Below are 27361 nucleotides of genomic sequence, written 5' to 3' on the forward strand. Positions count from 1 at the left end.
CGTACATAGAGAGATGAGGTGAAAATGGTTTATCTCGTTAGAAACCGGACCACAGGTGAACACTACACATTCTTTTATGACAAAAGTTTGTTTTATGAAATAAATTTTACTAAGCAATAAGCCAGAATGTAGAAAAATACATTTTACCTCCAAACTCAATAAACAAGGAACAAAAACTTTCGTAGTAGTGCATAATTCTTTAGTGGTAGCTACAACAGGGGTTCCTAAACTTGTACAATAAGAGCTTGCATAAAACAGAACAAAGGAGTGAGAGAGCGTTCACAATCTTTTTTTTTTTTTTTTTTTTCCCAAAAAGAACATAACCCAAAAAGGTGACTCAGGTGGGTTAAACAGAGCTCGGAAAAGTTCGAAGAGAGGATGAGAGGCGGGAGGTCCTACAAGAAAAAGCAATCAAAGAAAAGAGCAACTCCGACCGAAAAATGCAAAGGCGAGAACCCTGCTCATTATTACACATGATGAGAAGCATGGACAGCACTGGAGAGTAACACACTGTACTTTGCATCCAGGTCCAGTACCGAGCTGCCCGGGGCAGTTGGGTAGCGGATCGGAGGTGGGATCGCCTCGTCTTACCTCGACCCTCGCGGCACCGGCTCCGGCACAGGCTCCGGCCCCCGCTCACCTCCCCACTCTTTCCAAACGGGTCCTGTCTCTGCTTTGGCTTTGTTCTGCAACTCTGCCCAGACAGCCAGAAGGGCAGTGCACGGGGCTTGGTACTTACTGCCCTCGCTGCTGGTTCGGGATTTGGGGATAGGGGTTTTGAGTTTGGCTATTTTTGGTTTTGTTTTGAATTTTTTTTGTTATTATTATTTTTAGTTTTGGGGTTTTTAACTATTTCTCCCTCCAATAGGCAACAGAGATGCACAATTTGGATCGAGCTGTTGTTTTCACAAGATAATTATCCTCTAAGCTCATTGTTTGAGGATACACTAATAGAGATACAACTGGAATCAAAGAAAGCAGGAGAGAAAAAAAATAGTAATCGAAATCTAGAAGAAAGGGGACGCTGCCCCTTCAGAGAGGCTAGTGGCAAAGGAGCCTGCCTTGAGACTCACCAGGGGAAGAATCTGCTTCACCAATTCTCCAAATCAATTTCCTCATAATCCCCCTGGGTGCAGGTCATCCTTCTCTATATACAGTAGCAAATGGTGAAAATTAATGTCTTCGACCCTGTCTCGGATAAAAATACTGTCCTTTTTAATTTCTGTTACAAAAATAGGAGTAATATTCAAAACAATGATTGTCTCTTTTTTTCTATTTATTCTATATAAAAACATAAACAGCTCAGGCGAATTCTTGTTCTTGTGCAGGCTTTTCATGAAGAATTGTTCTTTACTATTCTTAGTAGTATTTATATATATATATTTATATATTATATATAACTTAATGATTGGTCCACAAAGTAGATCTGTGCGTTTCTCTAGTGCTTTTTGTACAAAAGAAAAACAATATTATTATCAAAATATTCATTTAATGGCTTTACTTCATACATAAATACATGTTTAGATAACACAGGAGCGGTGATTGTTCAGTCAGTTTGGAAATGACTTTTGTTTTTGTTTAGATTTTGTTGTTGTTGTTGTTGGGTTTATCTCTCTCTCTCTCTCTCTCTCTCTCTCTCTCTCTTAGGACTTTGTATACACAGGAGTGGCTGGTTACTCACATCGCTACAAATACGCTACTCGGCGTCCTTTGTTTTTAATTCTTTGTTTATACCTTTTCCCCAGGACGGCTGCTAAGTATTTCTTGACAGCCATTTGTTTCCGGTAGCGGCTGTAGCTGTCCGTGAAGATGCCGTCTATGTGCCGCTTGGTCAGCGGTTCCGCATCGTCCCCCAGGCCGCCGCTGGCACCGCTGCAAGCACCGAGAAGCACAGCTGCATCAGGCGGGGCCGCCCCGCCCCGCTCCGCGCCCCTGCGCGCCGCCCCCTGCCCCGCGCAGCCCCGCGCAGCCCCGCGCAGCCCCGCGCAGCCCCGCGCAGCCCCGCGCAGCCCCGCGCAGCCCGCGGCCCCCGGCGCAACACGTTGCGCGCAAGATGCGCGGCGAGACAAAGGCCGCGCCGAAACCGCGCCCGACGCCGTGCGCGCAAGCGGCGGCGGGAGAGACAATATCTCCCGGCCATGAATTATTCATTGGAGCCGCCAAAGCTGCTCTCCCCGGGGCTTCATTAACGTGTTACCTTCTGCCGAGGGGCAGCGGGTGGCACCGGGCCCGCCCGTGCCCCGCCGGCGGCCCCGGGGAGCCCCGCCCGGCGGCTGGGGGCGCGCAGGGCTTCGAGCGAGCCTCGGCTGCTGCAGCTGAGCCCTCGATCACCGCTCTCGATAAGCTGCTCCCCCCAGCAAACCGTAAGGGCTGCCCAATTTGCTAATTTTAAATCGGCTGACTATAAAAATTTATAGAGACATATAGGTAGATAGATTGATATAGACTGACATAGATATAGATGTAGATATATAGATATAGATATATAGACGTAGATATATAGATATATAGATGTAAATACATATAGATAGATACACATGCATGTGTGTGTATATCTATATCTAAATATATATACACACATATACATCCGTATGCCCGAGCGTAGTAACCCAAACAAACCTCCGCGAACGCCCGCGCTGACAGCCAGGCTCACGCTGCGCCGGGAGCGGCCGGGGGCAGCCGGTGCTCGGGGAGCCGGGCCCCACCGGCCCCATGGCGGGAGCAGCGCGATCCCGACCCCGGCCGGGGCAGCTTTGTTCCCCCCCAGGCGCGGCCCTTCCAGCAGCACCAACGCCCACCGCGGAAAAGAGCAAGCAGAGAGCCTTACCCGACCCGCTTGGCCATCAGCGAGTGCAGATATTTCCTGGCGGATAACTGGCCCAGGAGTTTCCTGTAGGCTTTGTTGAAGATCCCATCGGCGTGCCTGGGCAGAGGGAAGAGCCCGCGGGTGAGCGGCGGGTCGCGGGAGCCCGGCGGCAGCGGTGACCATCGCTCTCCGCCAGCGAGCGGAGGGCGGCATCTCCCCGCGTCCCCCGGGACCCCTGGTCCCCACCCAGATCCCTCCCCGCCGCGCTCGCTCGGTTCCGCGCCGGCCGGGCATTCCTGCTCCGTTCGCGGGAGCAGCGCCAGCCCTCCTCGGCGCGGGCGGCTCCCCCGCTCCCTCCCCCGCGCTGCTGGAGGTAAGGCGGCTTTTCCATTCCTTCTGAGCTTTACACTGGGCACCGCGACCTGGGCAGTATGGTCGTTTGTTTGGGTTCGGGATTTTTATTTTGATGTTGTTGCTGTTTGCTTGTTAGGTGTCATTACTATTTTTCCCCCAATCGGTTCTGCCAGACCCGTTTTTGTCCCTACTCCAAATTCACGCCTGACACCCTGCGAGTTGCAGTCACCTCTTTTCCGGTGGGTAATACAAGGTGTACATCTCGCCGATCACGGAGGACGGATTCGCTATACCGAGGGGCTCTTGGTCGTAGGCGAAGTCTTGCAGGGTGTTCCCGTCCTCGTCGTAGACTTCATCCTCCAGCCTGGCAACGAGAGCAGCAAGGAGAAGGAGTCAGCCGGGCTCCGCGGGGCGCTCCGCTCCGCTCCCCGCTGCCGGCTTCCGGCTGCCTCGGCGGCCGCCCCTCGGCAAAGCCGCCCCGGGAGCCCCGGGAACCCCGGGAGCCCCGTCCGACTGCCCCATCCCCTCCCTGCACCCGCCCGCTCCCATCCCCGCCCTCTCCTGTGCGGGGCAGGAGCGCGGAGGAGGGAACACACCCGCCGTCAGACGCGCTCCAAGAACCCCCCAAACACCCCCCTCCCCCGCCCTCCGCGGCCCACGCCCGGCCTGGGGCGCATCCGTCCCCTCTCCGCCGCCGCCGTGGCTGCGCTTCCCGAGCGGAGCGCACGCCCAGGCGCGCAGGCTGCGCGCACACACGCGTTTGTGTGCCGGGGGCTGGGCCGGAGCCGAGCAGCCTCCGCGGCCGAGACGGGGCGGTGAGCGGCAGCCCCGGCGGCGGGGACCGCGCCCCGCTCCTCCCCGCAGCGCCCGCCGGCACGGGGGGGCTTCGCCTGCTCTTTTTCGTTGAATGGTGCCTCTGCCCTTTGAGATCTCGCCAGTTTTGTGCGCGTCCCAGCCCCCCCAGCGCCCGCTCTCTGCCTCCCTCTCTGCAGTACGATGTAGGTCATTGCACGTTACAGGCAGCTATTTTTGTCTGTGAGCTTTGGCGGAGGTATTAATAATAGATGCCGCTAAAGTGTTTCACTCCTGCTAATTCAGGCGCTTGAATGAAGAAAGCCGACTTGCTGCCGGCTAATGGCCCCTCAGGCCACCGAGCCCGCTGCCCCCTAGCCGCACTGCCCAGGAAGATGACGGGGGCTGCTCCGAGCCAGCTCCGACGGGCTCCCGGTGACGGCAAGGACACCTCGGAGCCCCAAAAAGGACACGCACCTCGGACAACCTTGCGCTCCCGGCATCCCCCCCCTCCCCCTTCATTTCCGCACGGCAGTGACCCCCGCAGGGCACCCCGGAACAGAGCCAAGCGCCGGTGGAGCAGGACGACAGCGCCGAGCCCCAAAACTCCCCCAAGCCAAGCAGCACCGGTCGCCCGAGCAGGTGACAAGCAGGGTGAGAACAGGCTGCCAGCGGCCGTCCCGGAACAGGCCCCCCGAGCCCCCAGCCGCAGACCAGCGCAGGAAACTCCCTTGTGCTGGTGCCTCTGGGCGTCCTCTACTCCTGCCCCAAACACAGAGGAATCCAAACACCCACGGCTCCCAGCTGGAAAGGGACAGCACAGGCATCAGCCTGCGCTGGAGCCCAGCAAGACAACTCCGAGCACAGAAAACCAAACAACCTTGTGCCAGCCCCTTTCCCTCTTGGGAAAAGGAAATACACAGCCAGGTAAACAGGGGGAGACGCCGAATCCCCACCAGCTCTCACCCCGCTGCACGAACCGTGACAGCTCCCACACGCTCGCAGACACCGGCGCACCCGACCCCGCGCCCCGCTCCCCTGAGACGGACAGGCGGTGCTCGGCGCTCACCCCGGGCGAGCTGCGGACAACCAGAAGCTGCCAAGGGCCCCGCAAGACACGGGGCAGACGGGAGAGGAGCTTTTGGGCCCCGTCGACATGCAGCCGGGACCTCGGCCCGCTCCCGCCGACACGCACAAGAGCAGGTCCCCCACTCTCGGGGACTCCAGCGGGGACGAGAGGCCGTGGGTCACAGTGCCGGGGTCCCGAGGAGCGGACCTGGGGGTGCCAGTGCTGCAGCCGGTGGAGGGGATGGGCACACAGCCCAAGTGGAGGGGATGTCCTTTGGTAACTCTACTCCACATCCCCTCTCATTCTCCTCCCCGGTAAGATTCCGCTGCCCTTAGCTGAGATGGGGCTGAGGGGCGCTGAAATGATCCCGACGGAGCTCCCGGACAGCTGACGGACCTACCTGAGCGCCGGGTACTGAAGTCCGGCCGCAGGTGAGCAGTAGACGCTGCAGTGCATTATTATGCCATAGACCAGAAGTGCTAAGATCGCTTTGCTACACATTGCCACTCTGTGCGGGAGGGAAAGGAAACTGCTGTAAAAAAAAAAAAAAAAAAAAAAAAAAAAACGGAAAAAAAAAACCGAAAACAAACAAACAAAACCCCAATAACAACAAAAAGCCCTACCACTAACAAAAACCCAAAGAAACCACCCCACGGCTCACCAACCCCCTGGCCTCGCCTGCCAGAAAATGAGGCAGAGCGGCCCCGGAGGACAAGAAGTGCCCTGGGCAGGCGGGTGCAGAGAGCTGCGGCCGCCGCCCGCCCCGTCGGTGCCCGCCCGCCCCGGGAGCGCTGCGGGAAGGCCCGGCGAGCCAGCTCGTGTCCTTACCATTAAACTCTAGACACCCGGCACTGAGAGCGTTTGGCTGCGAAACTAAAACGGCAGGTCTTGGGGCGGCAAAAAAAAATAAAGACCCAAAATGGGGAGGGGGAGAGAAATCGAGCTCTCTCCCAAGTTGCGTCCAAAAGGAGTTAAAACCCTCGTGACATCGCCTCTCCTATGGGCGAGGGACCGGCAGGATGCAGAAGATGCAGAAGCGGCAGCAGTTAGTTGTTTGCTGGTTTTAGGGCTATCCACTCCAAAAAGAAAAAGAGAGGCAGGAAGGGAAAAAAATAAAAAAGATAAAGGAAAAAAGTTTGCAGGCAGCAGCACAGATCTGGAGTGGAGTCTACGAGGGAATTGAGAAAGAGGGATGGAGCGAGATGCCGCCGGAGAACGGAGCGCTGCCGGAGAGGGAAGAGAGCGGGCGAGTCCGGGAGGGAGCGGAGGCGGGAGCCGCGGGCTGGCTGCGTGCGATGTTGTCTTCCCCAGATCTCTCCCCTCACTGAGTGCCTTCAGCCTTCTCTTCTTCTCCTGCTCGGTGGCTCCAAACTTGACCAGCCTTCCGCAGCCTTCCGTCTGATACGCAATTAGCAAGAAAATCTTTGCAAACACCCCGCTTCGGCAAGAGCCCTCTTCGTAAACATTTGCCTGCTTGTTACCTTACAGGACGGGCAATATTGTTTGTTGCCCCCGTAGTGGTGTCCGGATTTTTATTCATGAATCAAATGCCTTTTTTTTTTTTTCTCAGTCACGTAATAATCGGGTATCAGAAAAGACGTCACCACCCCAATTCCTCAAGGAACACAGTTCTGTGTCGTCCTCAAAGATGAGCTTATCAGGAGTCATAAAGCTTCTCATAAACACCAACTCACACTTCCTCCCCCCCCCCCCCCCAAAAAAAAAAAATAGAAAAAACCTAACAATCAAACAAACACGCAGAAAAGCCCCACCGCACAAACCCAAAAGGATGTTCGCCACAATAAAGTTTTACCTGACGTGGGAAGGGAAGCGGAGGAGAGCAGCGAGGGGTGGGGTGGGGGTCCCCCGGCTTGTTGGGCTCCCCCACGGCTTTCTCCGGGTCTTTCCGCGGGGCCAGCTCAGCCCGCACGCAGCCCGGGGCCGCCGCTGGGCGCAGGCCCCCGCGGAGCCGCCCGGCGCTGAGCGCGCAGGCGGAGCAGCCCCGCCGCGGAAACCCCCACTTCCGCGGAGGTTTAAGAATTTAAGTGCCTAATTTTTTTTTTCCAGGCCCCCATTTATTTTTTTTCCTTTTTTTTTCTTTATCTTTTTTCTCTTGTCTTTTTTTTTTTTTTTTTTTTTTTTTTTTAAAGGATTGTTAGTATTGTTCTCATTACACAAGGCATCCCTCTCGGGGAAACCAGCAGCGGGGTGACCGCTCTGCGTGTATTGAAGCCGCGTAAGGGACAAGCCCAACGGCCCCGCCGCAGGGAGGGTCCCACGCTCGGCCGGCACTGCCCGGGGAGGAGGGGGGGGCGGCTTTTCCCCTCACTCCCATGGCCCGACCCTTTCGTCTCTCCGCCTTGTGCAGAAACAGATGTGCGGTTCGCAGCACTTGGCAGAGAGGGAGGGAAGAGCATCGCCATGAGGGAAAAAAAAAAAAAAAAAAGAAAAAGAAGTTGATTTGCCTGAGGGACCGGGAAGGAAATCCCTTCTCTGGGGACTTCCCCGCCGCCGGAATAATTTTCCCCCGAAGTGATGCGCCGGGCGCGGGCCACCGGCGGGCTCCCAGCCGCTGCAATTGCTGCTTGTCTCCGCACTCCCCTCCCTCCGCGACCGAAAATGTGCCCTTCATTTCCGAGAATTACCCAAAGAAATACAGGCTTCAGGAGCCATTACTAGACATTTTAATTATTGGGATCATAACCAGATCGTTCAGGAAACAGCAATAATATAGTTCTCCTGTTTCCTATTTGAATGGGTTTGGTGTAACGTGCTTGGATGGGTTATCTGAGCCCAAATCGATTTCTCAAAAACAACAACAACAAAGAACACACCATACAATTACATTCCTATTACGGTCATTTAAGGTTTCAATATTTTCCGGAGATGAAGGAAATTTGACGTGAATGAACGATTCCCGTAGAAATGCCCAACGACGCGATCCCGGGCGGGGATGCGGGACTAGGGACGGAGAGGGACGCTGTCCCCGTTGTCATTCTGTGCCGGGCCTTTCGGGCCGCTATGGACCGCTGGCTGGAGAGGGAACGGGGCAGGGCAGGGCGCCCGGCGGGGCTGCCGGGGAAGCGGTCACCGCGCCACTCCCGCTGGGGAACGGATCCGCTCCCGCTAGGGAAAGGGTCACCGCTCCCGGTAGGAAAAGGGGCAACCCGCCGTTCCCGCTGGAGCAGAGAGCGAGAGGTGACCCGCCGGAGCAGGGAGAGAGAGGTGACCCGCAGGAGCAGGGTCCCCCCACCGCTCCCGGTAGGAAAAGGGGCGCCCCGCGGCCGCCGCCGGTCCCGCACCGCGCCGGTCCCGCACCGCGCCGGGGCTTCCCCGCCGCCCGCCGCGCCCGCGGCCGCACGGTCCGTGAGCGGAGGGCGCCACCGCGCGGCAGCTGCGCGCCTGCGGCCAAGCCGCGGAGCCGCCGTCGGGCGGGCCGGGGCTGCCCCGTGCCCCGGCCGGGCTGGGCTGGGCTGGAGTGAGCCCCCCGCGCCCGGCTGTGAGAGCGGCCAGCAGGAAAGGCGGCCCGCTGCCCCCCTGCACTGGGCCTGGGGGCTGGTGGGGCTTGTGGTGGGGTTTTTTTGGTTTCCTTTGTCATGGCTCGGCGGTAGCAGGGGGCTTTTCTAGAAACCTGTGTGGCTAGGACTGTGTGAATCACGTCAGAATGAAGGCTTGAACGCACACTCCGTCTAAACGACAAGAAAAACATTCCTTTTCTCCAAAAAGACGAGACACACACAGGTAATGCATGTAAAAGCTGTGGCTGTTTTCACTTTAAAAAAGCTACTTTCAGTACTTTTGGTAGATAGAGCTGCATTTCCTCTCCTCCATCCCCACTCCCCAGGATCCTTACAGAAAGTATGAGGATGCCTGAAATAGCATTAGCAGCACAGAGGTAGAGATAGAGATACCCATAAAACAAACCTGAAGCTACAGACCCCACACAGAGACCCTATGCCACCCTGGTGGCGCCGTGCATGCAGCAGCAATGTCAGGATGGTTTGCAAAAATGGCATCTTCTGAGCTGTCACTTGTGGTGAGTAACTCACACACAGTTTGTACCAATAAAAGTTTCACAGCATCTCTGTGTACGTCACAGGGGTGTGTGTGCACAGTGAATGTGATTAGGACATGACTGCGGTTTAGGCTGAGGAAGTAAAGGTTCTAATCTGGTCTCTGCATACAAGTAAATTTCTCAATAACTGTCATCTCAAGGCTGAGAGGGATTTAAGGTATATAATACTTGCCTCTAGGGCAAATTCCTAAGGCAGCATCTAAAGAAAAGCAGGGGTTTTTTATTGGCAGAATTTCTTTCATCTTTCCTTTACCAGCTTAAATTAGACCTTTTAATTTATCTAACTATTCTATTTTAAATATCTATTTTATTAACTAGAGCATTATAATTCTATAGAAGTTTCTAGAGGAGCTTACATTCTGTAAGCCTTGTCAAGCCTGACTGCAGCTGACTGCAGCTGACTGCTGGAAACCTTGCTGCTATAGTTCTAATTCAAAGGAACATATTTCATCATGTACCATAATGGACATCTTTTTGACTCCTCAGAAACCCCCTTTTTATATTTATGCATATTTTATAAAATATACTATGAGTAATTTATCAAATTGTCAGGAAACTCTATTGGTCCTTAAAGCCAGATATCTCATACACACTGGTTGAATGTCCAGCCACTATATTCATATTTTTTCAGTATGCCCCAACTTAGCTGCATGTTTTTAAAAGAACCTGGAAGAATTTATGTACATGGAATACATAATTTTATCATGAAAGGACGCATGTATTTCTGACAATATAGAAAGGGAGGAATTCTTCTTTCTCAAAAGCAAGCAATCCTGCCAAACCAGCTGTCTCTCTCTCTCTGACACACACACACATATTATGAGTTTATCATCTATCTGGTACCTGTCCCTGCCAGGCCTCCTTTCTTACAGGAGTGGCATGGGAAACCTATTGCTAACCAGTATGCCAATGAATACTTGTCTGCACCAGTTTCACAAGCACAACACCAGCCTTCACTTTTTCTTGGCTTTCCTGACTCCTCTTCCTCCCCAAGGGCTAGCTCCTGGGAAGGATGAACTTGTCAGAGGGGAGATTAACCCATCCATTAAATCATCCAGCTGTAGCTGTGGTCATCTGAAAAAGGCTGATTAGAGATAGCCTGGCAGCAGAACAGATGGTATTATAGCTCAAGCACGGCTTTGAGGACATTTCAGCACTTCCAGCCAAGACGTGGAATCTGCAGCAGAGGTGGGAAAGCCCTACTTTCCTCCTGTAGGCTAGATGTCAGTCCACTCAGGGACAGAAAGGGCTGAAGTATTTCATTCACAGAGTTGTTTTTCTTTTAATAAGCCATTCCCTCTCTGGCTTTCTTTAGGTAAAAGCAGCAAAATGCTCAGGCACACTGGAGAAAGCACAAATATCTGTGTTTGTGGGACAAAACTGCAGTCCTGACAAGCTCGGTCACCCAGGGATGTTCTGGGCAGAATGTACAAACTACAAAAAAAATCTGAGAGAACAACAACCAGGGACAGTATTGGGACTACAAATCTCTCAAGAGACGATAGGAGCAGCCTCACTTGGTGGCCAGGACCCTTGCCAACCTCTTTGCATGAGACCTAAAGCATTAGCAAAGTCTCTGTGATGAGAATCTTCAAGATAATTCCTTGCTACCTTTTATAACCTTACTTCCAAGCAAACAGTCAAAAAAAGGGCTGGGTTTTTTTTCCTTTCCTTCTCTGAAGTGAGGAGGCAGAAGAGCACTTGCCAGGGCAGCAGTGTAGGAGCACCAGCAGCGCAGTCACTCTGCTCTTGCTGCTGCTCACGGTGAGAGACAAGGCCAGTGGGTTGCCTGTGTCTTGCATAATTGCCCACACAGAAGCTCAGTGTTCAATCTTACCCCGTGGGTGTCCTCCTCCCCCTATCCAGTAAATGAAGGCAGATGACTACCACAATAGAGAGGCAAAAGGAGAGTCATTCCCATCCAAACACAAAGGCAAATCACTTTCTAAATAAATGAATGACCAAACAGTGGACTCGGTTTCACGAGGAGGTGCCACCATGCTATGCCTGGAACAAAAAATTTCCTTGGATGACCAATAGATTTATTTATAATCTCTCATCTTTCACGCAAATAAAGTCGTATGCTGCAAGAGAAGAAAAGAATTATCCTTGATCCTTTCTGACAGTGGTTCTTTGATCAATCATTTATGTATGAAAACTAGAAAAATAAATTATGAAAGGCAAAAAACAGCAACAAATAAAGGACTTATTTTAAGACTTAATATTCCAAAGGCCTATTCTACACTAAAGCCAGCAACCTATAAAATGCCACTAAAGACCTTACTAGTCCACAGGGCAGAACAAAAGGCTTTAGCACTGGCAGCAGATCTATCCCCTCTCTCATTTCTATTTGGCCCAGTGTTCAGGGGTAGGGTAAACACTTAAGCAGATTGAATATACAAAGTTTCACAAGTGCTGCCAAGATACAATAATTTATACCGGATATATAACAGCCTCAATATTTTTTTGTGTTCTGGGTTGCTTTAGATGCAGCTGTAGCCCAAGGTGAATGACAAGTTCTGATTTTGTTTCCCAATGTGACAGAATTTGGGGTACACCTTTAGAAACAGTGGGACTGCCATGTGCCTGTGTCCAGAACCAAAAATCCATCCATAGCTCTGAGGTATTGCTAATGGCATAGCTAAAGTTATTCATAGTTTACATTTACCAGAAATAGTTGGAACAAATTAATAATGAATTAGAACATTTCTTATCATCGCAGGGAGCGAGAGGGAATAAATAGAACCATCCATATTTTCTTATTACAAAACAGTGTGCAGCCTATTACCAAACACTAATTTAGTGTTGCTTGTGCTGGAAAACTGTTGAAGGGTCTCTGGCTCCTGACAGTGCAGCTTAATTCAGTCTGACGGGAGCAAGGCTGCACAGAGGCCGTGCGGGGTGGGCAGGTGAGGAGCATCCCAACAGGGGTGAATCCCAGGCTGCCAGAGCCGGGCGCCGCTCAATAATTCCAATTAACCACGCTAAGGATGATAGAGACGGGTCACGCAGACCCCAGTAAATATCAATCAGAACACGTATTTTGATGAGACAATAACAAAGCCTTTCTCATTAAGGAAAAAAGATATTTGGTTTGGTGTAGAAGCCTGTCCTTGGTGGTTTGTGCACCCTGCAGTGCAGCTTCTGCCTTGTGGGGCTGCAGGCCATGCTGGCCACAGCCAAAATTGCCCTGAGCATGGGAGCCCTTCACGTGGCTTAGCTCCCTGGTTTGTGCGTGGTGAGCTCTCAGAATCTCTGCTGGTCAGTGTGACTCTGAGATATGTACAAGCTTCTTTTTCCCAGTCCGGCAGCTGAAGAAGGGTTCAGAATTCTTCTGTTCTCATTCTCAAGGCTGTTTATTATTTCTTATCTATAACATTCTTTTCTGACCTGCCGCAGGTCTGTCTGCCAGGTCGGGTTGAGGCACACTACCCGCCCCCACGGTGGTGTTACTTTTTTTTCTAAAAACTACATGTACATTATTTACAATAACTTTCCAATACCTATCACCTATGTTAGACAGTGAGCTTCTACTTTAAACCAATCTAAAAGTGCCAACATCACCAGAAGATGGAGGTTAGGAAGAAGAAGGAAAAAAGACAAGGCACGCCCGAATTCCTCCATCTTGGGACCCCGAGCCCACATTCTAAAAACCTCAAAAATCTATTTGTCACCCAGTGATAAATTCACTATCATTCTACTTAAACTTTCATGGCTTGTAAATGCTCATATAAGGTTGGTAATTTTTTCCATGGGTCAAGATCAAAGGCACAGGGGTCTTGGGCTCTGTCCCAAGGTCTCTGAGCCCCTCAGGCAGGGGCTCAAGTCCTCCAGGGCAGCCAGAGGAATTTCCTGGGTTCCAACAGTGAGCAACAGGGAGAGCTCCCACATCCCTTAGCAGCACATGAGGGCCTGTCTCCACCAGATGCACAGCTCCAGAAGTAAAGGGTAGGGTGTGGGATGAGACTGGGAGCTCAGTTTTCTGGCCTCTGTGTCACAAGTTGGCTGGACAGCAGACTCTGGGGCCACCAGCCAGACATAGGGGCCAGGAAACAGCACATAATCTTTGTCTCTTGTCATAACTTAAATAAAGTACTCAATTCTACCTAGCCTAGAGGAAAATGTGTGGTTCTTAGTTTTTATATTTAAAGAGAGCACAAAGAATTTCTTGTGTGTGGCCTTATGGTCCGATCCATCTCCATCTGCTAATAAAATGCATTTCTGTAACAGCCAAGGCAATTAATCACTTAAACAGAATTGGATTACAATCTCCATTACTAGAAAATCTTTAAAGTCAGGCTTGCTATCTTTCTAAAAGATCTCAAGCTATCGAGCCATTCTTTGCCCTGCTTTATGCAAAGGTCAGACTGGATGTTCATAATGGCCTCTTCTAATGTCAAAAATCAGTCTCTGACCCTTGTAATGCCACTCACTGATTTCAGACAGAACTGCACTGGATTTATTGACCCTTCTCATTAGGCATGAAGATTGTCTGCAGAAACTCCTATGTGATTTCATTACTCCAGGTACATGTCCATTGAGCTCATTATGTAAATACTGATATCTTTAGTCAGTTTGGAATTTCATAGGAGTTTGCAGAGTACAGCACAAACCAGAAATTGCTAGGACATTGGAAGACTGAACTTTCTCTTTTGACCCCCAAATCTGAGTTCAGTCTCCAGAGGTAACTGCACGTATCGATAGCAACAACATAATGATAAACTATGATACTCTGTAGATATGTTTAAATCCTGAAAGTTAAATACGGTACATTTCACTGTAGTGGAAATCCATTTCCTGGGGATTTCTTGCTTTCAAGTGCAAGAATATTACTGACTTTGATATGTATTTTCAAGCAAAAAAAACCAGAAGTAATTTGGAATGATGTTCTGACCTATTCTATTCTACAACAAATGCAATTTTTTCTCTAGGTCTCAGTAACACTTGAGATTGCTCTAAAATGTATACTGGTTATAACTGTCTCTAAAGAATATTGCACTATTGCATAAATAACTTCAGTTAGTTTCTATGATGAAATAACTGAGTGTGACATTAATTTGCTCTGAAACACAATAGACAGCAAGTCTGAGCAAGGAAATGCAGAAATAACATCTTATCATCTAATGCTAACACTTAAAGGTGTTTTGGCTTTTGGATTTGGTTTTTGATTTTTTTTAGTAAGGAGTCTACAAGGAGATACCTTTATATGTTTCACATACCTTTCTGGAATAAAAAAAATTATCCCATTCAAAATGCAGCCATTGTCAAGAACCTTATTTATTCAAACATCTCCTCTATGGAAAGTAAAGAAGTCTGGTTTTAATACAACTCCTGACCTTTGTCTCTTCAGACCAGTTCTACCAGTTCTGTTCTAAGACAGAGATTTCTTCTGATGTACTGTTCATTTCCACATAGCCTCTCTTCTTTTTCTCCCATTCCTAATGTAGAATACTTTTATATAATTATCACCGAGCTACAACGAGGTAAATCTTGTTTACTACAAGATAAATACTGGAATAGGAGAATAAAATTCTGTTTATGAAAGGGAAAAATATTTGTTCAGTATTGAGAAAATTATGCTAAACCTCACCCCCAAAAAAAATCACAAATTTAGAAAAAAATGTCTTTTATTTTAGATGAAAACAAGCAGCATATGATCTGGGTATAAGCCTCTACTTAATGCGGGTTCTTTATACATATCAAATATGCTACAATTATGCAATAAGTTTCATCTGAATTCATATACCACTACTACTCTCACAATATTCTTTTGTCAGGTTATTATTGTAAGAATTATAAATCATAATTCTTATAAGTCTTAAACATATTAGGTCTGTTTTATCTAGTAAAGTATCAAATACAGCAAACTCAGTGACTTTCTTGGGAGCATATAGCTAAAAAACATCAATAGTTCTAAAACAAATACCTGACCCCACTGATGTCAAAGGCAAAGATCCTGATTGCTTTAGTGGGGTCAGATGGTCACTCTTCTAATCTGAATCCCAAGATTTTGCCAGTGTTGGAGGTTTACCACTTGGGAATAATACCTCTTGTGCCTCCAAACACTCAGTGCCACTAATCTATAAAGTAACTCTCCGCCAGTGAGTTCTGTCATGAATTCAAGGGAGATTAATATTTAGTCTTTATGAAGAGTGATTTTAGTGGAAGAAATTCCTTTCCCATCCCTCAAACTTGTAGTCATCACGTGGTGGTCTTCACCAGTGCATGTAGAAATCAGCAACTCTTAGGTGGCAAAGAAAATGTCTCCAAGAAAAAGAAAATGTGCAGTCAGTGACTTGAAACACTAGTGAATTCATGTATTGGTTACTAGTTTGAAGATGATTAATAACCTTGAACTAAACTAAAAAAGAATTAAAACAACATTACTCATCCTCTGAGAACAGGGTAATCAAAGGAGACTTTGCACCTGATTAAAAGCTGTCCTTCAAAAGAAATATTTCCCCATCTTCCAGTGTTGATTAGTGAATAATACTGCTAGTCATTACACTCAATATAGTTGGTGTTCTTCCTTGATTTTCGTGGAGGAAGAAGAGACAGTAAGGAGAGCTGAATCACAAGTTTTCCTCATATTTTTTCTTATTGAACAATGGTGCACACAGCTGCTCTGGAAAACAGCGACAGGTAAAGTCAGCACAGTCACTGAAATGCATTAGAAAGATAGCAAAAGTTACCAAGCATTGACTCACAGACAAAAAGTATAAACTTGGTATTAGGATGTGAAGAAAAGTGTGATGTATGGTGATTCCTCTTGATTTCGACATCTGCATTTAGTTTAAGTAGCTAAACCTAGAGCAAATACTCTTTCAGGATCACTTCTCACCCTTTGTGTAGATTCCACAGAATGGGAGACAAACCACCCCAGAATGCATGATCCATGATTATAAAATTCAGGGATGTTAAGTGGGAAAAGTGTTGCAAAACACTACATCCTGGATGTATCTTGTGCTGTGCTGAACTAGCCTTAAATGAGCCTGCAATAAAAGGGAAGCTGCACTTGAAGAAGAAAACATATTCACCATGCCAGTTAGGCAATAAAAAACTGAAAGATCACTGAGATATTAAAATCTAGATTTCTTAACTACTAAGAAATGGAGAAAAGGTGAGGGGGTGGGGGGGGGGATCTCCATTTAGATGGTTTCTTGGAAGAAGAAAGGTGGAGACTGAAGTCAGGCACAGCTTTTTAGCTCCCCAGAGGTCTGTGTGCTGAGCATTTACAGTTCCTTTAGTTCACAGTTGCTGCCTTACTTTTGCTGAGCACTGCATACCTGCAACTCCCAGTGAACTATTACATGTCACTATTCTCCTTACATGGCCTGGAGTCCTATTTATAAAAGCAGCAAGTTTTAAATAGATGAATACAACAAATAGGAGCTCTTAATATCTGCCTTCCTTGGGACTGGGTTATTAATGGCATCTGCATAATACTGGTTGTAGGAACTGTTTATTTCACAATTTCAGAGCAAATTATTATCACACTCAGTTAAATCTTTAGATTATTTTCCAGGTAAAATGTTAAGGCAGGGTAAAAAGAAAAATTTAAGGGGTGACACTTTCACACTATTTTCCCAACAGGACCAGCAGAAGCTGTACCTCTGGTAGAAATTCCTTAAGCATTTTTTGCACAAAGCATCTGAAAGTAAGTTATAAGGAAAACCCTGTGTGTGAATGAAGCAGTACTGCAGAGAAATCACTGAGGTTCACACAGATATATATTGCAAAGAAAATCTGTAGTGTGCTTTTTAATAACCCAGCACAAGATTCTCTTTCTATCACATCTTCATCACTCATTTTTGCTTGAGCAAAAGCCACAGCAGCATGAGATGCATCCATCCATCCTGTCCTTTCCTGTCCACCCCCAGAAAGACATAAGTGTCACAGATGCATCATATACAACATAGGTGTCACAAATATACCAAGGTGGGGTTCATCTGTAAGAGAAAACCCAATTTTATCCCCACCATAGCATCACCAAAGTGTCAGTGCAGAAGATTGTGGCAGACTCCTGTGTAAGTGATTTTCTCATTTTCCTGGCTGTCAGATCTGTTACAGACTAGGCTGAGAGCAGCAGGATTAGAAGAGCCAAATTGGGAGTATTTGCTGTTTGTTTGATCTCTGACGACCCTGTTGCATATGACCTGTGAGCATGGGGTGCACTTGGGGGTCTGGCCATCTCAGCCAAGGGCTTGACATTAGTGTGTTTGAGAGGCATCTTCTGACCATATAAGACAATTTTGGTACTGTTGAGAAGGAATTGTGTGCTGCAGTTGCTTTTTGTGCTGACAGAAACAAGTATTACAGTAAGGAAGTGTTGACTGTTTTGGAATAGTACCAAACAGCAACTTAGTTTTAATTTTAAAGGATTTTGATTTGTTCATTTAATAGGAAGCATCAAAGATGCTAACAGCTAAAATTAATCACTTTGCACCAAAATATCCTGCTTCCAGAAATAATCATGCAAGTGATAAAAAACTTTTACCATTTCTAAGAAGATGGCAATCAACACCTTGGCCAGCAGAAATTAGCCAGCCTGGCTGGACAAGAAGCGATGGCTGTCCTGAGCGACAGCAGGAAGGGAGGATTTGTGCAGGAGTGATGTAGGCACGGGCTGGGTTTCCTGAGAAGCAGCAGCCTCAAGGACACAGCAATGCTCAAGCCTCACTCAAGGCTGTCCCGCGAGCTCTGCTCGGTGCGGACACCGGCCGGGGGAAGCGCGAACCCTCCGTGCCCCTTTGCGGCTGCGGGGCGGCGGCTGGCGCCGGGGACACCAGCCCTGCGGCCGCTCCCAGCTCTACAATAAAAGCGCTTTCGCCTCCCGCAGGCTGTGGGGAGGGACGTGCATCTCTCGCCTTGGGGCGGGTGTGAGCCCTCTCGCCGCCGAGCATCTCCGACGGGCGCATTAAGGAGCCTGAGTCATGCTGGGGAGCGCTGGAAGCAGCGAAGAGTCCCCAGGGCGAGCAGGGCAGGCGTGAGTGCCGCTGCCCCCGGCTGCGCCTGCGAGCCCGATGGAAAATCGCCTCCCGCGCCGGGAACGAGATGTTCTAAGTGCGCTCTGTGACCGGCCACGGTGCGAAAAACATTTTCTTGTTCTCTCCCAGTGCATTATGAAAACCCACTAAAAGGTGCTTTTCGCACCACAAAACCTTTTAAAAGGATTCTGTCAACACAAAAGCAACATTGACAGCAGTTGCCTTTAAAAGTACTTGAGTCTTCAAACTCTGAAATATGCTTCTTAATTTTTTTTTTTTTTAACCTTCTAGACTCGGTCTACTACCAGGCTTCAGAGAAATGTTTTCTGTAATTGCATTACAGTAAGAAAATGCATTGCGAGATTAATGCACATAACTGTTATTAAAACAATTTGTAAATGTATTCTTCACAAAATGGATATTAAAAGATAGGGATCTTTGCCTCGGTAATAAAACAAAATTGTTGTAGGGAAAATTCATCAGACATATTGAGAGGACCACGAGACCCATTTGCATGTGGTGCATACGGCCCAGATCATGTCACCAGGTGGTCACAGTTTTCTGCTGTATTTTTCTTCTCTTCTCCTTTTGTGTCCATCACCATCCTGGCACTCCTTCATTCATGGGTGTCACCATCCTGGCACCGGATAATAGGATGCACAAATCTGGTTTTGCTAACAGAGATTTTCCTCTGCTTCTGATGATGTTAAGAGACAAATTGCCACACAGAAAGCCACATGCCCATCTCACATACCTCAAGTACACTGCTGCCATTGCTGTCTCTGGGAAAATGTATGGATGGGCCACCATTTTCACCCTTTCCTTTTACAGCAATTAGAGAAGGAATTTTTGGTCAAATACGATGGGCACTCAGAGTTCTGTCTTTGGCAACTTTGGATTTCATTCTGATCATCTCATTGCTGTAAAACTTGTGTAAATGCTTCCTATAGAGCAATTTTGGCACAGAAATTTGCAAGTGAAATCAGTCAATTAGTTCATAAATTTTGAGTCTTCCATATTTTTGGAAGCAAAGTACAGCTCTGGCCATTGCAGCATGCAATTAAGGAAGAAAAAACCTAGGAAATCTAGGAAAAAATCTAGAAAAAAGCTAGAAAATCTTAACGTTGGTACTGTTGAGAAGGAATTGTGTGCTGCAGTCGCTTTTTGTGCTGAGAGAAACAAGTATTACAGTAAGGAAGTGTTCATTGTTTTGGAACAGTACCAAACAGCAACTTAGTTTTAGTTTTAAAGGGTTTTGATTTGTTCATTCAATAGGAAGCATCAAAGATGCTAACAGCTAAAATTAATCACTTTGCACCAAAATATTCTGCTTCCAGAAATAATCATGCAAGTGATAAAACTACTGGTCATTTGTTGCTTTGCAAAACTTTTACCATTTCTAAGAAGATGGCAATCCACAGCTTGCATCAATACCTTGACCAGCAGAAATTAGTCAACCTGGCTGGACAGATAGTAAAAATGAAATTTCAGTTATTCATAACCAATTCCCTGAAGACAGGGAGCTCAGATTGACTGCCAACCCTGACACCTGCCTGTAAGAGTTACATTGCAGTGCTATGCAAAGTAGCAGATCCCAAAAGAGCTTCAATAATTTGCCCTTATATCAGGAACTCAGAGGCAGTCAGCCCTTATATCAGGAACTCAGAGGCAGTCACTGAAGAATATCCTTCAGTAAGGACAATTTATGGTTATAAAAAATGCAAAATGCATAATACAAAATTCAATTGTGCTGATTTCTTGTTTGATTTTTTCTTTTTTCTTTAGGATTAAAACAACATGTCCAAAGAAGAAACAAACTGACCTCACCTATGTCAATATTGAAGATCTATACAAAGACTGCAATGTACTAAACTTTGAGGACTACAAAAGATCCACATGGAATATTCTGCATCTGCATCCATAATTCTGGATCCTGCAGAAAGGTCTAATAGGTGGAGGTGACTAATCTGGCCTCTTTAATGACTAGAAAAAGAAAAAAATTGGAAAATAACCACTTTCCAGGCCTCACTTTGTGCAGTGACCTGGAAAAGAAACCCTATTGGCACCAGCAATCAAGCTTTCCTCTATTATCTTCCCAGGGGGTTGATTACACTGTCCTAAATATTGTGCGAGTGACAGAATTCTTTATACTGAAGTTATTCCTCAAGAATCCAAACACAATCAGAAAAGCAGAAACATACAGTGGTAGTCAGTATCCAGTGTGGCACTACAGTAACAACAGTTCAAAATTGCCAAGCAGGAGGGATAGCAAAACAAGAATATAACACACCAGCTGCTGACTTCAGGATTTTTAAGGCACCTTTCCCAACAGGAGCAAAAAAAGTAGTTCAGAAAACTGGAAAGTATGGCAGTATCATATCTGTTTTTCCCAAACTGACAATTTTTGTAGTTAAATGAAAAAAAATCATTGAATCATAAATTCATTGAAGTTGGAAAAGACCTCTGAGATCATTGAGTCTAGCTTTGAACCTAGCACAGTCAATTCCACCACTAAACCACATCCCCAAGTGCAACATCCACACCCCTTTTGAACACTTCAAGGATGATGGTTCCACCACTTCCTTGGGCAGCTTTTTCCAATGCCTAATTGTCTTTTCAGTGAATAATTTTTTTCTGATATCTGCTCTAAACCTCCCTTTGAACAACTTGAGGCCTTTTCCTCTCATCCTGGTTCTTCGCAGGACCTGGCACGTCACCTTGTTGAATCTCATAAATTGGCTTTAGGTACCATTCTCTTCTCATCTACTTTTAAGAAAAAGTTCTAGTTTTATCTAGCATGCATGATTTAGCCAAAGGATGCTTGAAAAGTAAACTTCTGGAGCCAGCAAAAGCCTTTAAGCATTCTAAATAATGGGTTCGTTTCACTCACATTTCTAACTTCCATAAAACCAAACATTAAACCAGAAATTTTTTTCAATATTACCCCATTATACTGACAGAGAGCACCTCAATGTTCCCCTCACATTTCTGTTCCTACTACAGTCAAATCAGAATGTGCTGGCTAGTACAGGCAGTGCACTACGTCAGGCACTGTGTGCACTTGTTGGAAAAGGTTCTTGCCCAGAGGCTTCACAATCTGAAAAGAGAGGATAGGCATGAATAAGAAACTGTAAGCACAAGAGAGACTGCTTCCCTGTGATTATACAGGAAAAGTGGTCTCAAAGTGGGAAATAAACTCCACATCTGCTGTTCTCTTTCGGCACATTACTAAGAAGTACACTAGGTTTTTTTCTCTTTCTTTTTTTCATAGTTTGTGCATTAATAAGCCTTGGTCTCACTGGCAAATTCCAGCTAAAGATCACAGGGAATGTGTTCTGTTAAATGTAAGTCTCCAGCCAAATTTGTGCCTGCTACTGAATCCTCAATATTACTGTGTTGATAATTTCTTCTCTTGTGGTGTTCACACTTGAAAGAGAGGTCAAATTGTATGGGGAATTTTTTGTCTTCAATGTGATAAGTAAGCATGCTTGCTGCTTGGACTCCTGCAGGGAATTCACATCCAGCACTATAATTTTCAATTCCTTAGCCCAAGGACTGTTGAGGCTTCATTTCATAGCAGGCAGAAGAACATGAAGTGTTTTTTTTGCTCTCAGAGGCCTTAAGGAGGAAAATAGTTTAAGAAATGTAAGGGAAAAAAACAGTAAAATTCACTTGACAATTGCATTCACTCTTATTGCATCATCCATACACTGCAGTGGAGGTCAGTTGGTATTAAATATGACATATTCTTATTTGCTTTATGTGATTTACATGCTAATTGCACACACTTGCTTATTGTAAGGTCTGGAAAAAATAAAAATACCTTTCTGTAACAAATTCATCCCAATCACATAATTTTAGTTGGAAATTTTTCTCAAGAAACTTTGCTTAAAGTGCATGGAAGAAGTGCATACTTACACATTTTATTGGATTCATGTTATTATGAGGGTAAACCTGAAGTGAACAGTGCTTCTGTTGAAGTGGAATCTGAATTGAGGAGCTTTTTAGAAGCAGAGGTTTTACTCCACTTCTACTGAAAGCTTCAGCCCTGAGGTGATGAAGTCACCCTGAATGCCACATGGAGAGAATGCCATTCAGTAAGCAGCCATCTAGTTGAAAAGATCAAGAAAGTAATTTGTGGCCTTTTACATCTTTAATGCAGCACAGAGTTTAGTCATTTTGGACAGAGATAGATTAGATGTGTCTGGGTGAGTAACCTGAGGGCAATTCATTAATTAGGGAGAACATGCAGCTGCATATGGGCAAAATTAGGAAGGGAACACATTTGCAGATGCATGAATGGCAGCATGAACAATTTCTTCTCAGTTTTCTTGTTTAAACTGTCATAAAAACTTCATTTTATTCTGCAAATTGGTAATTTCTTTTTGGAGATTCTAAAAGTGCCTGGGTAAGTACATGTGGATGAAGTCCCTACAACTGAAATCCTGTTTCAAAGTGCTTTAATCCAGCCCCTTATGGTTCATTTCAGATCTGCAGTGTCTGATGTTTTCGGCAAGTCAAATACTGTGTTTAACTGACACATGAAACTAGTTTTGGGAGCTGAATGGCTAAATGGTGATAAGCAAAATAAAAGATCAGACCCAGCAGTGAAAAAGAGGTCATGAAATGAAACAACTTTTATGAAACTGTAAATACCTGATGCAGTCTTTCAAAGTGCAAATTTCTGATGAACAGGAATGCATACCAAAGTCCAATTTAACCAATACTGCCAAAATGAACATCATTATACTTGCCACCTTTCCCTGTTCTCCTGGAAAATTATTGTTTAGAGACTACAGATTAAGGCAATTTGAAATCAGATGTCCTTAAACATGATGGAAGAAGAGGAAGAATTGACAGTGCAGTACTTTCTAATTTAAAAGAACATTTTCCTCTATACATTATACTTCAAAGATCAGACATATCACTTTCATTTGCACTTAATTTCATTACTGACAGAAGAAATAGAGAGAGGAAAAAAATAGCTAAGCAGGCAAAACTGCAAAATTCTCTGTTTAACACAAGAAATGAGGATTCAACATTTTCCTCCAAACACTTTGCAAGTGAAGAGGTCCCAGTTCCCACATTTAGACCACCTGGAATCTATTTTGAGGTTCTAAAGTAATAAAAAATAAAATATTTCAATATACTGGATTTTCTATTTTATTACTTGAAATTTTAGCCAAAGTAGATGAATTGAAAAGAGAAAAGTCCTCAGACATCAAGTGCAACAAGTAAAGCAGGTAAAGCAAGGAACAGAGCTTGGTGCTATTGTACTGTTATTCCCTAAAGTGATCATGAGTGCCTCTAGCTGAGACACTTCTTCAATGCCCCACCAGCTCTATTCAATTCCCATTCCTCCCAAGGCAAAAACGCTTGCAATGAAGATGGATGATGAAATTTAGAAATTCAGCAAATAGTGGGATTGGTGAGAAAAAGAGTCACAGCTGAAGGCTGGCTGTTTTGAAGGTCAGGCTCAGATGTGTTGGCAGGGTAGGAGTTTATGCAATAGACTCATCTGCCCTGCCTGGTGAGAGGTTAGTGTTGCTAACTCCTGCATCAGAAATCAGTCAGATGTAATATAGGCTTAGACTGTCAGAGCTTTAGGAGATTTCTGTGCATGGCAACAGATTTTTTTAAATGGAATTCAGGACTTATTTTGACTATGTTTAATAACATTGCAAGGTAACTTTGTTTCAGGACTATACAGAATATTTTAGCAGCCTGGTGTCAAAGAAAAGGTGCATGTGAATAGACTCTCAGAAATACCCATCTCTCGCTTGGGCATCAGAAGAGCTTCCAGATGTTCACAAACTTGGAAGTGACTTCTGGGTCTATCTGAATATCTGAAGTAAAAGTAGTGCAAAAGTGAGTGTTTAAGGGCTTGACAATCATTATCCCTTAGCAGGTGGGTGCTGGGTCTCTTTGATAATCTGTCTCTTAGTAAATAGTTGAAAATTAATATGTTCAAAACAGTATGTCAGGAAAGAAAAATAGTAACACATTATTAGAGAAATAATTTTGCATGGCCATGTACTAAAAGCATCTGTGATTCTCTTAAGCTTCTAAACTGTCAGGGGTTAGCATTCCTTTTTTTTTACTGTTTTGTCTTAATTGCATTATAAAAGCCTAAAATACTTTTATAAGCAGTGTCAGTTAATATTGAAATGGAAGCCACATATTGAAAAAATATATAAAGAATCACAAAACAGAAATGCCTAAGACAGCATGAGACACTACTAACAAATTACTTCTGTATATGTGTGATGAAAAAAGGCACAAGAGTTATGTAAGTTGTGCACATACAGGAAAAGAGGTGCTTACAAACTTTAAGACAGAAAACCAAGTAGAAAATCCTTCAGCTACCATAGTTACTTTGGTACAGTTTGGATGGACTTCAAGATAGTAGTTTTGAACATTTCAGAGTGATAAATAAAATCCTTGGCAGAATGTAAAACTGTGATAACTTAAAGGAGGAATTCCTTGAGGAAAAATGTGAGAGGCAGAACAGATGTTCCACTTTCCGAATAAGATGTCTTCAGCAAATCCTTGTATCCGCTGTAGTTTAATTGAAGAGTTGTCCATTCTACATTTTCACAAGGTGAAGGAGACTCTTGTTTACTGATGGAAGGGAGTTACTTCTTCTTTTTCAATAAATATTTCATTATATAACTACAAAGAGAGACAAATGAAATCTCCAAACACCAGCTAATAGGTCCAAAGCTTAATGGTTCTTTACAAGGCAAAGGACACATGACAGTTCTTTCCCACATTTTCGTAAAATGATTAAGCACCACCATTCCGAGAAAAAAAAAATCTTCTGGTAAATTACTTTTGTGACATCAGAAAAAAATAGACTTCTTTGCAGACATATAATAGTCTCTAATGGCCAGATCTTTATTTACAAGTAAATAAAAACAGTCAGTTTGGGGTTTAGTCAAGTCATACTTCATTTCAACTAAAAAAGCCAGAGAAAATAGAAGAAAAGTGTCATTTTCAGATGACAGCATATTGTGCCTAACTTTGATTTGTGACTTCAGAAATTTAAGAACCAGAATTTGAGAGAGGCTCTGCTTTCACCCAGGAGCTGCATCTCTGTAGTCCCGGGTGAACTTCTTCAGCCCACATTTTATTTGGGAACAAAGCACTGTGACTCACGCCCACAGCAGTGAGCAGGAGGAACTATGGCAGTTCTGATCCACGTTTTTTAACTTTTTGTTTCACACCAGAGGGGAAAACTCATTTGTTTAGTTTCACTTATTCAATATCATTTAGCTAAATGTTGAAACAAATAACTTTTGAGTTGACTAAACCTCATTTTGGCAAAAAAAACAGATATAGTTCTGAGTTTGGTTTGAAGATATTCAGGAACATAAACTTGTCTCTTTGTCACAGCTTGTCCCAAAGATCCTGGCAAAACCTTGAAGGAAATCTGACACAACCTAAAACTTTTCCAGGCAATAGAGAGAAACATGATGGAATTCACTCTTTACTACCTGAAGAACTCTTCATTTGACATTAGTTTCAGCAGTTCTTCATGCAGAGACGTGGAGAGGTGACAATATCTGAGCAGCCCACAGACAACTTAGAGAGTAAGGCAAGTGTCAAGTCTTCAGGTGTGCACAGAATTTAAGCTGCCCAGCCCTTGCATCTGCTGCTCTGGCACTTTGCATGCTACTGGAACATGACCCATTTCAGACAAAATATGCTTATAAAGATACTTATTTTATCAGCATGACATTTTTCAGCTCTATATATCTTGTGACACTTAGGGAGAGCTTTTGAACAAGTTGCCCTTGTGTTTTTCAAAGTTTGGTTTATTCATTGATAGCTGTGCACTGAGAAGGACCAGGATTCTGCTTGATGGAAGTCAACTCTGCCTTGCAAAACACAGATAAAAGAGTGCACTGGTCATGGAGCTTGTGCCAAAGGATTGTATCAAACTGGTTAGTCTCAAAAGACTTATCAGCACCTCATATCCACCAGATTTTTGTGCTTTAAGTGCAGCTGGTTGAGAAGGATGGAGAGGAGAACAAGCTTGAAAATTCAGGTAATGTCATAGCCCTGGAGCTCTGCTAGCCCTGCCTGTCCCTCTCCATCCCTTCAGGACTCCCCGTACCCTGCCCACAGCCCAGAACTTCATGTCAGCTTGCCATGGCCATGAGCCCCCTGTCCCAAAACCACAGCAGAGCCATCTCCAGCTCTCAACTGCTCTGCTTCAACCCACATGTCCACATCTTGGCCTGTCCCCAGCCCCAGGGAGGTGCCCAGTGCTCCTGCTTGTGGTGTGGGATGAGCCCCAGCTGCCAGAACATGCCCTGGCAGACCCAGCAGGGAGCTCTCATGGTCCCTAGGGAGCCCCCAGGGAGCCCCTGGCCCTGACAGTGCCCTGATGGGATGGGATATAAATTTTACAGCTCCAGTCAGATAAGTTAGATTTTCCAACATGCAAAAATACCACTGGATTTTCCAACAGTTTTCCCTGAAGAAAGCTGTAATACAACTCTAGATACATGCTTTTGAGGCATCCCTGTGCTGCCCCTTCAACAGCGTGCCCCAGCAGCAGCACAACATCTGCTGCAGCTGGAGCCCATCCAAGCCTAGTGCTGCTCCTTCCACCCTTTCAGATCCTCCTGAACAAGTTCATTTTGAGCTTTTCCTGGACTTTTTTTGCAAGTCTTCTTGAACCATCTATTTGATTAAAACACACAGGGATCTTGAGGCTGCATCAGTGAGAAGCAGTGATGTTCTGGTGTTCAGGAACGAGTTCAGGGAGTTTCTCTGGTTCCCACAGGTGCTTCTGCAAGGGCTGAAGAGTGTCCTAGCTGGAAAACCCCTCATGGTGCTCGTGGCACCAGGACATGTCAGTTGTTGATGTGTTGATGTGAGGTGACTGCAGAACCTTATTTCTGGCTTTATCAAAAAGGATGAAACACCTCTCCAATGAGGAAAGTCTGAGAGAATTGGAATTGTTCCTCTTGGAGAAGATAAGGCTTTGGAGAGACCTTATTGTGGCCTTTCAGTAGGGACTGCCAGAGAGCTGGAGAGACTTTTGACATGGCCATGTAGTGATAGAACAAGGAGGAATGGCTTTAAACTTAAAGGGGATATGCTTAAATTTAGAGAAGGTGATGGGGCACTGGAAAGAGTTGCCCAGAGAAAATGGGGATTCCCCATCCCTGGAAGTGTTCAAGGCCAGGTTGGATGGGGCTCTGAGCAGCCTGGTACATTGAAGACAAACCTGGCCATGGCAGGGGCTCAGAACTAGATGACTTTTA

The 27361-nt window shown here is 45.8% G+C and overlaps 1 protein-coding gene across 2 annotated transcripts; it reads right to left on the reverse strand.

Annotated features, from left to right (window-relative positions):
* Nucleotides 1-264: 264 nt before the first annotated feature.
* ADCYAP1 (adenylate cyclase activating polypeptide 1) lies at nt 265-6939 on the reverse strand. 2 transcript variants are annotated; one of them, XM_058815587.1, is made up of 5 exons: nt 6835-6939; nt 5422-5529; nt 3390-3524; nt 2828-2923; nt 265-1872 (listed from the first exon to the last, which is right to left on the reverse strand). In XM_058815587.1, exons 2-5 carry the CDS (start codon nt 5520-5522, stop codon nt 1686-1688), a joined length of 519 nt encoding a protein of 172 aa, XP_058671570.1. In that variant the 5' UTR covers nt 5523-5529; nt 6835-6939; the 3' UTR covers nt 265-1685. The 2 variants fall into 2 exon arrangements, with proteins under 2 accessions (XP_058671570.1, XP_058671578.1); XM_058815595.1 differs by lacking the exon at nt 6835-6939 and adding an exon at nt 5850-5944.
* Nucleotides 6940-27361: the final 20422 nt, after the last annotated feature.

This window comes from Ammospiza caudacuta, chromosome 1 (assembly GCF_027887145.1).
Source record: "Ammospiza caudacuta isolate bAmmCau1 chromosome 1, bAmmCau1.pri, whole genome shotgun sequence".
Classification (NCBI taxonomy): domain Eukaryota; kingdom Metazoa; phylum Chordata; class Aves; order Passeriformes; family Passerellidae; genus Ammospiza; species Ammospiza caudacuta.